This window comes from Haplochromis burtoni, unplaced genomic scaffold, assembly GCF_018398535.1.
Source record: "Haplochromis burtoni strain Fernald_Lab_line unplaced genomic scaffold, NCSU_Asbu1 Contig_280, whole genome shotgun sequence".
In the NCBI taxonomy this organism is placed as follows: Eukaryota; Metazoa; Chordata; class Actinopteri; order Cichliformes; family Cichlidae; genus Haplochromis; species Haplochromis burtoni.
This window is the reverse complement of record NW_024582641.1, coordinates 446,248-459,248: the sequence shown is the minus strand read 5'-3', so window position 1 is coordinate 459,248 and position 13,001 is coordinate 446,248. Positions and strand designations below refer to the sequence as shown.

At 41.1% G+C, this 13,001-nt stretch overlaps 1 protein-coding gene across 1 annotated transcript in view; it reads left to right on the top strand.

Moving 5' to 3' along the window:
• Positions 1-11,877, top strand: part of vwa8 (von Willebrand factor A domain containing 8) — an 82,581-nt gene extending 70,704 nt beyond the window's left edge. Inside the window, exons 40-45 of the mRNA XM_005940046.3 lie at positions 3,799-3,907; positions 5,879-6,004; positions 6,499-6,657; positions 8,038-8,136; positions 8,355-8,593; positions 10,165-11,877. Coding sequence (XP_005940108.1) covers positions 3,799-3,907; positions 5,879-6,004; positions 6,499-6,657; positions 8,038-8,136; positions 8,355-8,593; positions 10,165-10,273 — 841 coding nt within the window. The 3' untranslated portion in view covers positions 10,274-11,877. The remainder of the gene's footprint in view (positions 1-3,798; positions 3,908-5,878; positions 6,005-6,498; positions 6,658-8,037; positions 8,137-8,354; positions 8,594-10,164) is intronic.
• Positions 11,878-13,001: the final 1,124 nt, after the last annotated feature.

The following is a 13,001-nucleotide window of genomic DNA, read 5'->3' as shown; positions in this document are numbered from 1 at the left end:
GTGCGTGTTGAGCCTATATTCACTTCAGAGGAGGTTGGGTTGCGAGGGCATCCCTTTCACCAGCTCATCCATGAAGGGCGTCTCTGTTCACTTTAGCTTCAAACAGTCCCCCCTTCCCCCTCCCTCTTTCCTGCATTGCCCTTCTCGTACACTGCCTGCTTTCACCCCAAGAGGACAACCTCTCAGATTCTCCTCTCTCTCTCTTTCCCCCTCTTCTCTTCCCTCTGTCTTTACCCATTTTAATAGCCTTGTTTTTCAGATTTTTTCCTCTGCCTTGTCTTCAGCCTGTCTATCACTAAGCTCAGATAATATCTAGTAGCTACATGCTGACGCTCTGCTATTCACTCACATGTCACTCTAACAGGTAAGCACAGACATAGAAATAAAGGGCTGCTTGATTTTTCTTTTCCATGCCACAAGCCAACACTGTCAGCCTTTTTCCTATTCCTTCCCAATGTGTGTCCAAAGTCATATGTTTACTTAGCTGTAAGTTAAGCATCAGTAAAACTAAGATCTTTGCAGAAACCTTTAAGTAAGTGACACACAAACACACACGCACGCACGCACACACGCACACACACACACACACACACACACACACACACACACACACACACACACACAAAGATCTTCTGCTTGTTTTCAGTGGTGGTGAAAGACACCAGAAATAGTAAAACTCCCATTTCGATCCTGTGTTTTGTGGCCTTATTCTTTCCTCTTTGCAGTCATCCCCTTCTTTACAGTTTCACTCTTGCTGCATCCTTACTTTTTATTTGAATTCCATAGTGGGTTTATGGACGTGCACTTAGGATCTGCCTCCTCAAATGCAAGAAAAGCAAAAGTTATATATAAACAAGAAGAAATGCTGGTTTGCAATGCAGTTTATTTAAGATGGTCCAATCAAAATCTGAATTTCCCTTCGTTATCATAGAAAAAGCATCCTTTGGTCTAAATAGGTGCAGGAGTATCCAGCTTGCTGTTAAAAGCCAGCATCCATAATGGTATTGGTGGGTTTGAGTGCACCTGGTATAACTAACACTTATATTTGAAAATGCACCACAAATGAACAACAGATCCAGACGCCTTTTTGGAGACCTCTTGTTTTATTTCCGCAAAACAGAGCCACATCACATTCTGCATGTATTACATCAGCGCTGATATCAGACCTCAGCATGTCATGTCTGGCCTGCAGACAGTTTTTCCTGTGCTGCAGGAAACACTGAAAACATTTGATGGATTATGAACAAAAACTGCAGGAAAGGAAGCTGGAAAAACTGGAAAACATTTGAGTTGCAGTTGTCCCTCTCATTTCCCGAAGTCTTCCAGTGTGGTTTCAATGAGATTCGTTTACAAATAATCACATTGTTGTTAAATTTACACTTCACCCACTGGTTCAGCTTGGAAACACGATTGTAGTTATGTTTAAGGAAATCCAAAGCAAATACACAAGAATGAAGTTTCCTAAATACCAGAGTAACAGATCCAAATCCAAAAAATGGATGTCCCGCTTCAAGATTTAATGGGTGTTAACAAAGCTGTTATTGTTTAGTGAGGACTGTATTTCAAAGTTTCATTGCAATGACTGCAAAGAAATGCTCACATAATGTGACAGTTAATAGTCTGCCGACCACAAAGGCCTATTTACCCGCTCAGTTCCTCTAATTAAATGCATGACAATAAAGGAGTGAAAAAACACTATGAAAAATGGGAAAATAAAACTGTCTCTGTCCTTGGAAAAGGAGCTTTTTTGAGTGGAGGACAGCTTGTTTAGTAGCAGGGAGTGTCAACCTTAAGTCTTTGTTTTTGTGGTTGTTGTGTGTGAGTTTTCAGTGTGCTGGCTCCACCTTATTTAGTAAAAACCCTCTGTTGCTCTCTCCCGTATAAGTCAAGGTTCAGGAATTTGCAGGAAATAGCTCCGGCCGCTGGCCAGAGTGTCTGCTCGCCACATCCATTGCATGCATCCTCACACTGATGCACGTATACACACACATAGGAATGTGTGGAGGAAGGCGTTGCTCTTGTTTTGTGGACTGACGCGACGCAGTAAGAATACACAGAAACAAACAAAATGGCTGTGTGTGTAGGTCCGATATTACTTAATGCAGATCAAGTTTGTTTACACATTTACCTTTATTTAATTTCCTTTTAGATTAATTTGACATAGATTCTACTCCAAGAGTCCAAGAGGACACTAATATGATATGATGAGTGGTACACCTAACAGCTGAGTAGTAAAAACTTTGAAGTATCATTTATTTATATAAGTTGTAGGAAGGTCATTCACAAACAGTGAGGATGTGCACAAGGGATACTCTGCAAACAAATTTAGACTGGTCTCAGATCAGATGTGCACAAGTGATAAAGGCCTTTAATTCAATCCAATTTAGTTTTAAAGAAATAAATAATCATAATAATAATTCTGTCGTTATTTACTGTTTTCCAGAAGAATACAAACCAAAAAAGGCTCATGGAATGAATTCAAAGAAATTAAATTATATATTAAGGTTAGTCATAAGGTTTAGGCTTTAGCAAACCCGTTTATTAAAATATATTCCAATAAGCAACCCTTTCACTACAAGGCCCCAGTCGTCACATTAGTGATCATAGATCAATTATAAATGCTTTGCATCATGAAACTGCATTCATTAAACAAATATCATTATTGTCACTTATATACTGTTTTTTGAAGCCTCCGTTAATGAAGCCTCAGATGCAGTTTCTTTTTTTCTAATATCCATCCATCCATCCATCCATTCGCTTCCGCTTATCCTTTTCAGGGTCGCGGGGGGCGCTGGAGCCTATCCCAGCTGTCATAGGGCGAGAGGCAGGGTACACCCTGGACAGGTCGCCAGTCTGTCGCAGGGCCAACACACAGGGACAAGACAACCATTCCACTACATTCATTCGCACATTCACACCTAGTGACAATTTGGATTATCCAATTAACCTATCCCCACAATTAACCTTGGGATAGTTTTTCAATAGGAAGTACAAATTAGTATGCAAATTAAAAATATTAGCTTTTCAAACTACAAATTCTTGTCTTTATACTGCATGACTTACCTGAATTAACATTTTTTAAAACCCATCACACAAAGTCTGTGTTTTGAAGTTTGGTGTGTGTGTGTGTGTGTGTGTGTGTGTGTGTGTGTGTGTGTGTGTGTGTGTGTGTGTGTGTGTGAATGCATGATCTGTTTTGATTGCATAGCCGATGCCTGTGCAGTCTGTGTCAGTATTTTGTCTGAATCTGCTCACACACAACCGATCCACACAGATTTGTGGCAGCCTGTGATAGATAAGGCTTACTCTCATCCCTGCATTGTTTTTTTTAAGGCACTGCTCTGAATGTCTGCGGTGTTGATGGTCTAGTCGTCACCAAAAGTTTCAAATGCGTGTCAGAGGATTTCACCCACATTGCACACACATACACACACCAGCATGCAGGACCCTTACCACGCTTAAGGAAGGTTCTGTGTCTTTGTGTATAAGTAATACTAAAGTACCTGCACGCTGGCGTTACACCGATAAGCATGACTTGGGGAGAAAGGAGCACCTGTGTCTTGATGCCCGCAGGTGTGTTCTGGAGAGCACATGGGTTCATATTTAGAAACACTGACCCTTTGTCAGTTTGTTCTCAGGTGTCCCGGGCTAATGAAAAAAGGGCTCTGTTTGTACTCTTTCTGTATCTCACTGCCTCAAGATGCACACGGTGTTAATTTGGACAATAAAGGTTTAGTCATAGCTAATGCCATGCATCTCCCCCTCCCCCCTCTGTTTTTGTCTGACTTTTTGTCTCAGGTTGAAGGAGATTGATATGAGTGAATACGATGCTGCTACATACGAGCGCTTCTCCAGTGCCGTGAGGAGACAAGTTCAGTCACTCCGCATCATCCTGGACAGTTTACAGGTTGGCGTCACACCACACACTGTTTGTGTTTAACACAAGTTTCCTTGTTTGAAGGTATCAGTGTTTTTGCAACATCCAGGTTCATCTGCAGTAGCTTTTTTTTATTTATTGCTCAGTCCCAATATTATAAAATGAGTAAAATATTGAAAGCCAAGATTTCCAATTTGCTGGTTTAAGTGGTTGCTTGTAATGACAGGCTCGTCTTTGTCAGATCAGTTCATTTAAACACCATCAACTCAGGCAGCAGTAACTTCTATTGTACAGCTTGACACTGAAAAAAGTCATGGGGTCATAAAGTCAGCAGATGACAATTGGTTGACCTTATACATCCTCGCACGTGGTGCTGGACACGGAAAGAGGGGGCGCTGTCCCCCAGGAGCACTCTGATTTGTTAAAGAGAATGCGGACTAAGATCACAGGGAGTGGTGGTATTGTCTACGTTTCATTATTTTGGTTTCCACTTTCCGCCCTTTGTTTGGGCGTCTTAGTGCGAGCGTCTCTGGTGTGCTTGTTTGTGTGCGTTCATGGGCATCTGACAAGAGCGCAATCATGCAACCACGATTACAGAGCAGTGACACTGAACTGCGCTCTATTATTCTTCTATCCAGGTGTGAAGGTGTTTTTTTGCATGTGTTGTGCTGTGGAGGGTGTGTGATTTTGTTTTCCATCCAGGTGGGCTTTGAACATGAGTTTGGTTGTAATTTGCGTTTGTCCTTATTGCCTTGGGCGGCTTCTTCACTGGAAAGATGATGGAGATCCCACTAAAACCCAGCAGGCAAGACACTATGAAGTCATGTCAATTTTTATGCCATTCCTACAGAGGGACTGAAAGGAGTCATACACACGCACACAACTATAAATGGCAAGCTTTCAATAAACTGATAGTGTATTGTTTCCATCTGCTGGGGTTTTCCTCAGGGAAAACCCTCTCTATTTACCTCTCAACAATAGACTGGCTTGGAACATACAAACGCCTCAGCCCGCATTGTGAAGTTCTAAAAGTAAGATATCAGTCCGAGCTGACCGCAGAGTGAATTAAGTGTTTTTATTTTAGGTTATTGATGAGGAAGAGTATCCTGGCTTTTGCGTCAAGACATTTCATTAATATGACATTTAGGTGCCGCACTAACACAACACCTCTTTCAGTTACAGTTCAACATAATTAAAAAAAACAGCGCCTTGAGCCAACTGTTATTGTGAATTGGCACCATGTGAACAAAATTGAACTGAATAGTTAAATTGAAGCTGACACCTTGTATTTTAAATGAGATGCACTTAAGCACCAGAAGTAATAACTTCCGTCTGTTGTATTTCTGGATAGGTAATTTTTGTGCCTGCTTTGAGAAATGTTGTTGCGTCATGAATGAAGAGAATGTGCATCCATTTATGTCAGAATCGTTTGTCATAGTGAGGAAAAAAGGGATCTGGTTCCGTTACCTTTGTTTGTGCTGTTCTACTGTGCACTGCATTCACGAATGCACAACTGATTATCTACAGAAAGGTGAAAGTAGTTGTTACATCTGTTACTACTTATCAATGATGTGAAGTCAAACAACCTTGTTATTGCTGGCTATTCTTTGTTTCTTTGTGTGCTCACACGTCATTTGCCGTGTAAAGAAAATCTCAAGACACGAAACCAAATATCCTGACTCACCAGTAACTGCAGGAGTGACCTAAAGAGAATGGGGAGAGGCACATCGGGTTTCCTCTTTGTTTGACGTCTTCTCCCTAAAGATCTCCTTCCGCTGAGGGAAAGATGAGGGCAGGACAGGGAGTGATGGCGCTCTTCCTTTCAGGTTTTCTCCTTGTAACATCACAAGAAATGGGGCCACAGATTCAGTGTAGCCTTTTCAATGTAGCCTTAGCCTCTTTTTGTTTGCTGGGTGTGAGTGCTAGTTGTTGGTATTGGTGAACTTTGAGCTCCTCTGTCATCTTTAAAAACTTATTCTAATTTGGTGGATGTGCTTTCAGGCTAAAGGGAAGGAGCGGCAGTGGTTAAAGAACCAGGCTCTGGGAGAGCTGGATGACACCAAGATCATCGATGGACTGACTGGAGAGAAGGCTATATATAAACGCAGGGGAGAGCTGGAACCAGAGGTGTTTGTTTTTTCTTGAAACTTTCTTATTTTTGAATCTGCCACACCTCCAAAGACTGCTACACTCACTCCCACAGTCACACATAATTTTGACCTTTATCTGTCAGGCGGTACATTCCAGCGGTGTGTGTGTGTGCGAGATTATTATTACACCCTGCTGTTTCTGCTCCAGCTCACTCAGTTTCTAGTTACGTCTTGTGCTGTCATCCGTGCGCGCATGCACACAGCAGAAAAGTAGTTCCCACACTAATCATGCCAACACACACTAGCCCATAATATAAATACTGTGTTTTTCTAACGTATTTAGCTCCAAGTCTTACATAGTTGTGGTCTGAGCTGAGCTACATTGAAATAATTGCACCCAGTTTTGAAATCCCGACCTTGTGTAAAATATTATTTTTATGTAACTACACCATCTAAAGTAGGGATTTTAGCTCGATTTAATCAGTAGTTGCTGATGTATTTATTTATTTAGTAACTTATGTGTGCTTACAGCTGGGCAGCCCTCAGCAGAAGCCCAAGCGGTTACGGGTGTTGGCCGACGTGTCGGGCAGCATGTACCGCTTCAATGGTGTGGATGGCAGGCTGGAGCGCTCCATGGAAGCTGTTTGTATGGTCATGGAAGCTCTTGAGAACTATGAGCACAAATTCAAGGTGAAAACGCTACATCGCGCATCACAATACAGAAGATTCTATGTGACTTTTCCTAAGTCAGGTGATAGATAACAGCTGCATGTCCAGCATATGGAGTTTACTTCACGTGAACAATTACTGTGCTTCCTTTGTGTTAGTACACTTTTATATAGTACACTTCATACCCTATATACTTAGTGTAAATCTTTATTTTAACTTAAGTATCAAGTAGTCGTACATGAAATAATAATAACTATTCAAGCTTTTGTTTCTGGTGTGAAATTCATTATTGCCATAATTCCTGAATTGCACCCAGGTAACCTCGTAAATCAAAACATGCAGTGTGTCTTTTAAAGCCTTCCTCATGCCACACTGTGATCTAATTTGTCAGTGCTTTATTGGGTAGGAGTTGGTAATACAGTTGACGCTTTTCATGGAAAATCAGGAGTCCGTTGTAGCCACGAGAAGTGGAATCGGTCCAGAGATGGAGCATGAAAAGAGACAGGGGGAGACGGGAGTGCATACAAAAAAAGTTTTGGAGAGAGACAGACTTCTTGGCCCCTTAGTGACACTCAAGCCAACCTAATACTGATCACATATCACACAAACTCGCATACACATTTTTCAGTGTTCCACATGGCATTTCAGTCTCACTGCTGTCTTTGAATAACACTCCTTACATAAAAGAGCGTCTGGTAACGCATAAGATATATACACTGTCACCATGTGCCCGTGCTGCCCGCAGTTTTGCATTATATGTGTGTTTGCATCTTACAATCATCCACCATCAATAGTCAAACATGTCACTTTATAGTTTGATGCCTTTTTTTAGTACACTCTTTAGGCACCCATTCACAATCCTGAAGTGGATGAAGCCCACTGTGGATTGACATGGCCTTAATTTTGGTGACATTGAACCTGGTTAGATTTAGAGCTATGTGTTAGACTTTATGAGTCATGTAGCAAAATAAACCCTGGAAAAACAATACAAAATTGACAGCACCAAAAGGTCTTCTTACCCAGCAACAGTGATATGGATGCATGAGACACACAGTCGCATACCTTTGACCACCACAGTCATAACTGCCCTTATTAGATGTGGCTCATATACATAATACCTGGGTCTTCAAATAGCTGCCTGGGGGCTCACAGTGTCAGGCTGAGTGTGAGCTGCCTTATGTAAGTCAGTTATGATGGATGGTCTGGTGGAGACATGTAAACCTCTGACACTGTTAACATCTTGCAATGTTCGCATTTACAATGTGACCTTTCTGCACCTTCACACCTCTGTCGGGGAGACTGTTACATTACAAGTTAAGTAACAAGTCAAATCACTACAGTCTTTACTTAAATGTTGTAACAATGTGTCTTTTGTGTCTTTTAACTCTTTTCTCTACACAGTATGACATAGTGGGCCACTCGGGCGATGGCTACGACATTGAACTGGTCACGGCAGACAAAATCCCCAAGAATAACAAGCAGAGACTTAAAGTCCTGAAGGTATACTCATGCTTTGTTTTGCTCACCCAATTGGACTGCAAAAAGTGTTTTGCATGCATTTCTTTCTCTTTAATATCTGTGTTCACATGAAATTGTACATTAAGTAGCCACACAAACTGATGAACATCTCCAAACGATGTCATTTGGGGCTGCAAGTATGAAGATAAATAAAATCTGTGGCTTGCTCTTTATTAATCAGCCTTTTCCTTGCACTTCAGGTCATGCATGCCCACTCTCAGTTCTGCATGAGTGGTGACTACACTCTGGAGGGGACGGAGGCCAGCATCAAGGAACTGGCGAGAGAAGAAGCAGATGAGCACTTTGTGGTGGTGCTGAGCGACGCTAATCTGGAGCGCTACGGCATTCGGCCCGAGCGCTTTGCCCAAGTCTTGACCTCTGACCCACAGGTCAATGCCTTTGCCATTTTCATTGGCTCCCTTGGCGATCAGGCTGAAAGGTAAGGAGGTGAAGATGATGATAACTTGGGTGGAGTTAACTAAGAGCAAGCAAAGTGCAAAAGAGATGGAAAGAAAAGAGGAGTAGATGAAGGAACATGAAGATGCAAAGAACTCATCACGAGACAATTCTTAAGTTCTGGGGCTCCAAACAGTTGCATTTAGTTAGTTTGCTCTTCAAGGTCATCTTCTCATGCACCTCTGTATTGCTTCCAACACTGCTTTTATTTTTCTGATTGCTTATGTCTGCTTGCACCTGTGTCGTTGCAATTTAAAAATGGACCTCAAATTTACACAGTGAGTGAAAACATCAACTTCTGAATCAGACTGACCTGCTTTCAAATCAGGAACTATTGTTAATAATGATCTCATTGGCTCCACTTTGAGGGCTGGGGTCGGTATTTACTTATGTATATCATCACTCTAGGCTCTTGGCTAACTAAGGGTTAACTAAGAGCCTGTTGCTGAAAATTTGTCCACTCCCTCTGATTGAAAGCAAAGTGCAGGGTTACTGTTTTGACACACCAGAGGGAATCTAGTGGCATATTAGAGACAGAAGGGCCAGGAGACAGAAAGAGCCCTCCAGTGCTTTCAGTGCTGCGGTTATCACTGAAAGCAGTCCCAGAGATGAATGAGGAGATAACCCTGAAGAAGAGATTGACCAATTTTTATTTAGTTAAGGTTTTAAATCTTCAATTTCAATTCCAGAATGTTAAAGTAGCTCCTTTTGGGCTGTATTAAAACATCAGCATCCCCATCTGCTGCCTGTCCTTACTGTCCTGTCTCAGATCAAGTTTCCAGGCCAGATGAAAGCGCAACAAGTGTACTCGTTAACCTGCTCCTCCTCATCCTCATTGCCATTCTACTGCAGGCTTCTACTGTAGCTCCTTACCAGACATACATCCTCTCTGTTGAGGCTTGCAGGCCTTGAAGCTTTAAACTCGTTGAAGAACTGCCTGACTTAATGCAGTCTTTAGCTCCAGGAGCTTCAGAAGATAATAAACCTGTTCTATACTTTGCTCACGAAGAGCAGAAAAAAAGCAAAGATAGAAAGAGACAAGAAGTCAACTACTCTTTAAGGGCAGGCTGTCAGAATTTGAAGATAGAAATTAAAATAATATCTTGTCATGCCCTGGAAGCCCTGGAATTAGTTATGGATGCCCTTAGAGTTATATAATTTTCCTTCTTGAGCAACACTTTGGGAATGCTAATTTTATATCCCTGTTGACTGCCCATGTGTGTGTATGTCCTGAGAGGAGAAATGCATAGGGACACGGTTGAATGAAAGAACAAAGGCAGAGGCTCATTAGAGTAAATGGGTTTATACAAATGATTCAAAGGCATTGGAGGTGGCTCTGTTGTCTTGTTGCTGGCTGAGCTCCACCGAGTGAAAGGCATCTCTTTCATCCACACACACTCATACACTGTATTATTTTAATGGGAATATGTAGTGCCAGCTCACACAGCAAATACAAGTAGTCTCTTTTAATTTTGGGAAACAATTCCAGTGCTAAAGTTCAGTTCCTTTCTTTGACCTCTATCTTCATTCTCTCTTCGTGTTCTTTTGTTTCAGACTCCAAAAGACCCTTCCAGCAGGGAGGTCCTTTGTCGCCATGGACACCAAGCAGATCCCCCAAATCCTGCAGCAGATCTTCACCTCCACCATGTTATCGAGTGTTTGATGCAAACACATAGTACATACCGGACACTCACTTGTTATCTCACACACCCAAAACTTCAAAAAGTTTGTTGTGAAAGCGCTGAAAATCTTCACACTCTGTGTCAGATCAAATGACTTTATCATGGCTGCAGCAGGTCCGGAGGGGTCGCATTAGCACGAGCCGGGGGTTTGACAGTTTGCTATTGTTAAGAAGCCTGTTAGCATGACAGAGTAACTAATGTTTAGATATTTTGCTGTGTCCCTCTAGGAACAGCTACAGTACACAAAGTGTGTGATCTCTTTTAGTGTGACTGTAATCTGCTGTGTAATCAGTGACGCGAATGCCTGGAGCCTGTCTCAGATCCCATGTAGGGATCAAACACACAGCCTAACCAGCTGTTCTTTTTAATTGTGTTTTTGCCCCTACACACACACACACACACACACACACACACACACACACACACACACCTTTGTCCTCTATCGGGCTGTGAGAAACTCAAAGGGAAGGGCCATGGAGTCGTGACAGCATCCATTTATGTCAGAGCTCCTGACTTCTTGTCTGTCACGCAGAAAAATGCACAGACACACACAAGAAAGCCGACAGTAAAGCCCCACCTGACCGACAATAGGATGCGCCGAGCAGCAATAACTTGGCGCCTTTGGTATGTTGGGACTGCCACCAGGGAATTTCCCACCTGGCTGCACGCGGACTTTAAAGCCTGCCGCTGTTGTACACCCCCATGCTGTGTGAGTGTGCGTGTATGTGTGTGTGTGTATTTTCCTAGAGCATCTATGTCAACATGTGCAGACCCTTTTCTTCCTGTCTGGTGGAACATGTGTTGCCTCGTGTGCGCTCAGAGCTGCCTTTCATTGCAAGAGCTCCCAAACACAAAATACTTTGACTGCGAGACAGATGAAGAGAAAAATACAGGACTAGTGGGTCAGTGTGTATCAAACATCATATCGGTGTCTTCCCTGGTTGTCATAGTTTTTGTTCATGCCTGACTATGTTGAATCAATAGAAGCCTGTCCAGCTGTCAGCCTCTATTGATTTCTGTGAGTGAGGCATATGCCATTTTTTTATTAACCTACTTTAATTTGCCTCTGGCTCCTGGGCTGCTGAGTAGTTGGAAATGTAAGATATTTGCTGGGTGGAACCTCATGTTGGGAAGGCATTAAAAAGTGTATATTAAAATTCATACATGTATCTAGTTTTCACATTGTTAATTTCTGGTGAAATAAACTGTAAAAGTAATGTAGAGCATTTTAATAAATGTTAACATTGCTATTTGATTCAATTTCTGCCCCATCACTTCCCTTCTGAAGACTATTTCTGCTGCTGCTCGATTATCTGATTAATCACATTTCTGACGAGCGTTCCTGTCCTTCCTGGTGTTGCAAAAGAAAACCGTTTATCTGCAGATGTTTTTTAAAAAAAAACAAAACAAGTGGAGATAATGGATGAAGATTAAGTATTTCTTAACAAGAAGCAGTCAGAGAGCGCAAACCTCCGTCAAAGCAGCTCACTCTCTGAGCAGGTTTTACTTTCAGGGAAATCATTTCATATTTTGTAAATTTTTGTTTGGTTTTCTTTGTTCTTTTTATGTTATTTATTTAGGACAGTGCATGTTAATGAACATAAATGTAAAAAAATTACATGAATGTAAACATACCAGATTATAGCCATTTAATTTCCATCTGTTGTCCATAAAAAATAGACATAATAATTCATAAAAAATGCATAATTCATTCATAATAAAAACTCCATCACCAAACTCACACATACACACCATTCTGTTCCCAAATAAAACATTAAAACTATACAACTCATACATGATCACACACTTGATTTGTCCATAACCAGTTTTTAACCTTTGCCTTAAACAAATTGAGTGTAGAGCATTCTCTAATGGGTTGAGGAAGACTGTTCCACAGATGGCCACCCCTAACAGAGAGGACGTTCTGCCCAAATGATGTCCGTCTGTGGGGTATAAACAAGTCTCCTCGGATTGTAGCTCGAGTGGTCCTGTCTGAGCTTTCTTTATGCCTAATGAACTGCTTTAGTGGTGGTGGAGCAAGGGAGTGTAAGACTTTATATATTAAACACACTCTTTTAAGTTTCACTAAGTTATTGAAGTTCAGTAATTTATGTTTTTTTAACACATGACAGTGGTGGTGGGAAGTCGGTTTTTTGTCAAGTAGTTTTAAACTTCTTTTATAAATGTTTTCAATAGTTTTAAGTGTTATTGGACAAGCAAGTGACCAGGACGTCAAACAATAGTCCATATGAGAGATGATCATTGAGTAAAAATAAGTTTTTGCAACATTCATATTTAAATTATTACGTATATGATTAAAATTTCGATTATTAAATTTACCTGGGACTCTTTATTTATGTGACTCTTGAAGGATAATGTTGGGTCTAGAATGACCCCAAGATATTTAAATTCTGGAGCTAATTCAAACTCTACTCCATCCAGGAATATTTTTAAATAATTTTAATAATTATTATTAATCATTTTTAAATGTACTTTGAAAACTTTGTAGTCCAGTTAAAATCAGATAAGGGATGCATGAAGATGTTTACTTTGATTACAGAAACCTTCTGAAGGAGTAGGCGATGGTATGATTTGTAAATAACTGGACAAATAACTTTATTTTATAATGCAATATTATACTGCAGTGTATTTTTAACTAGGCAACTCATTCTCTTTCTTTAAAGATACAAGACATTGTGGGGTCACCCT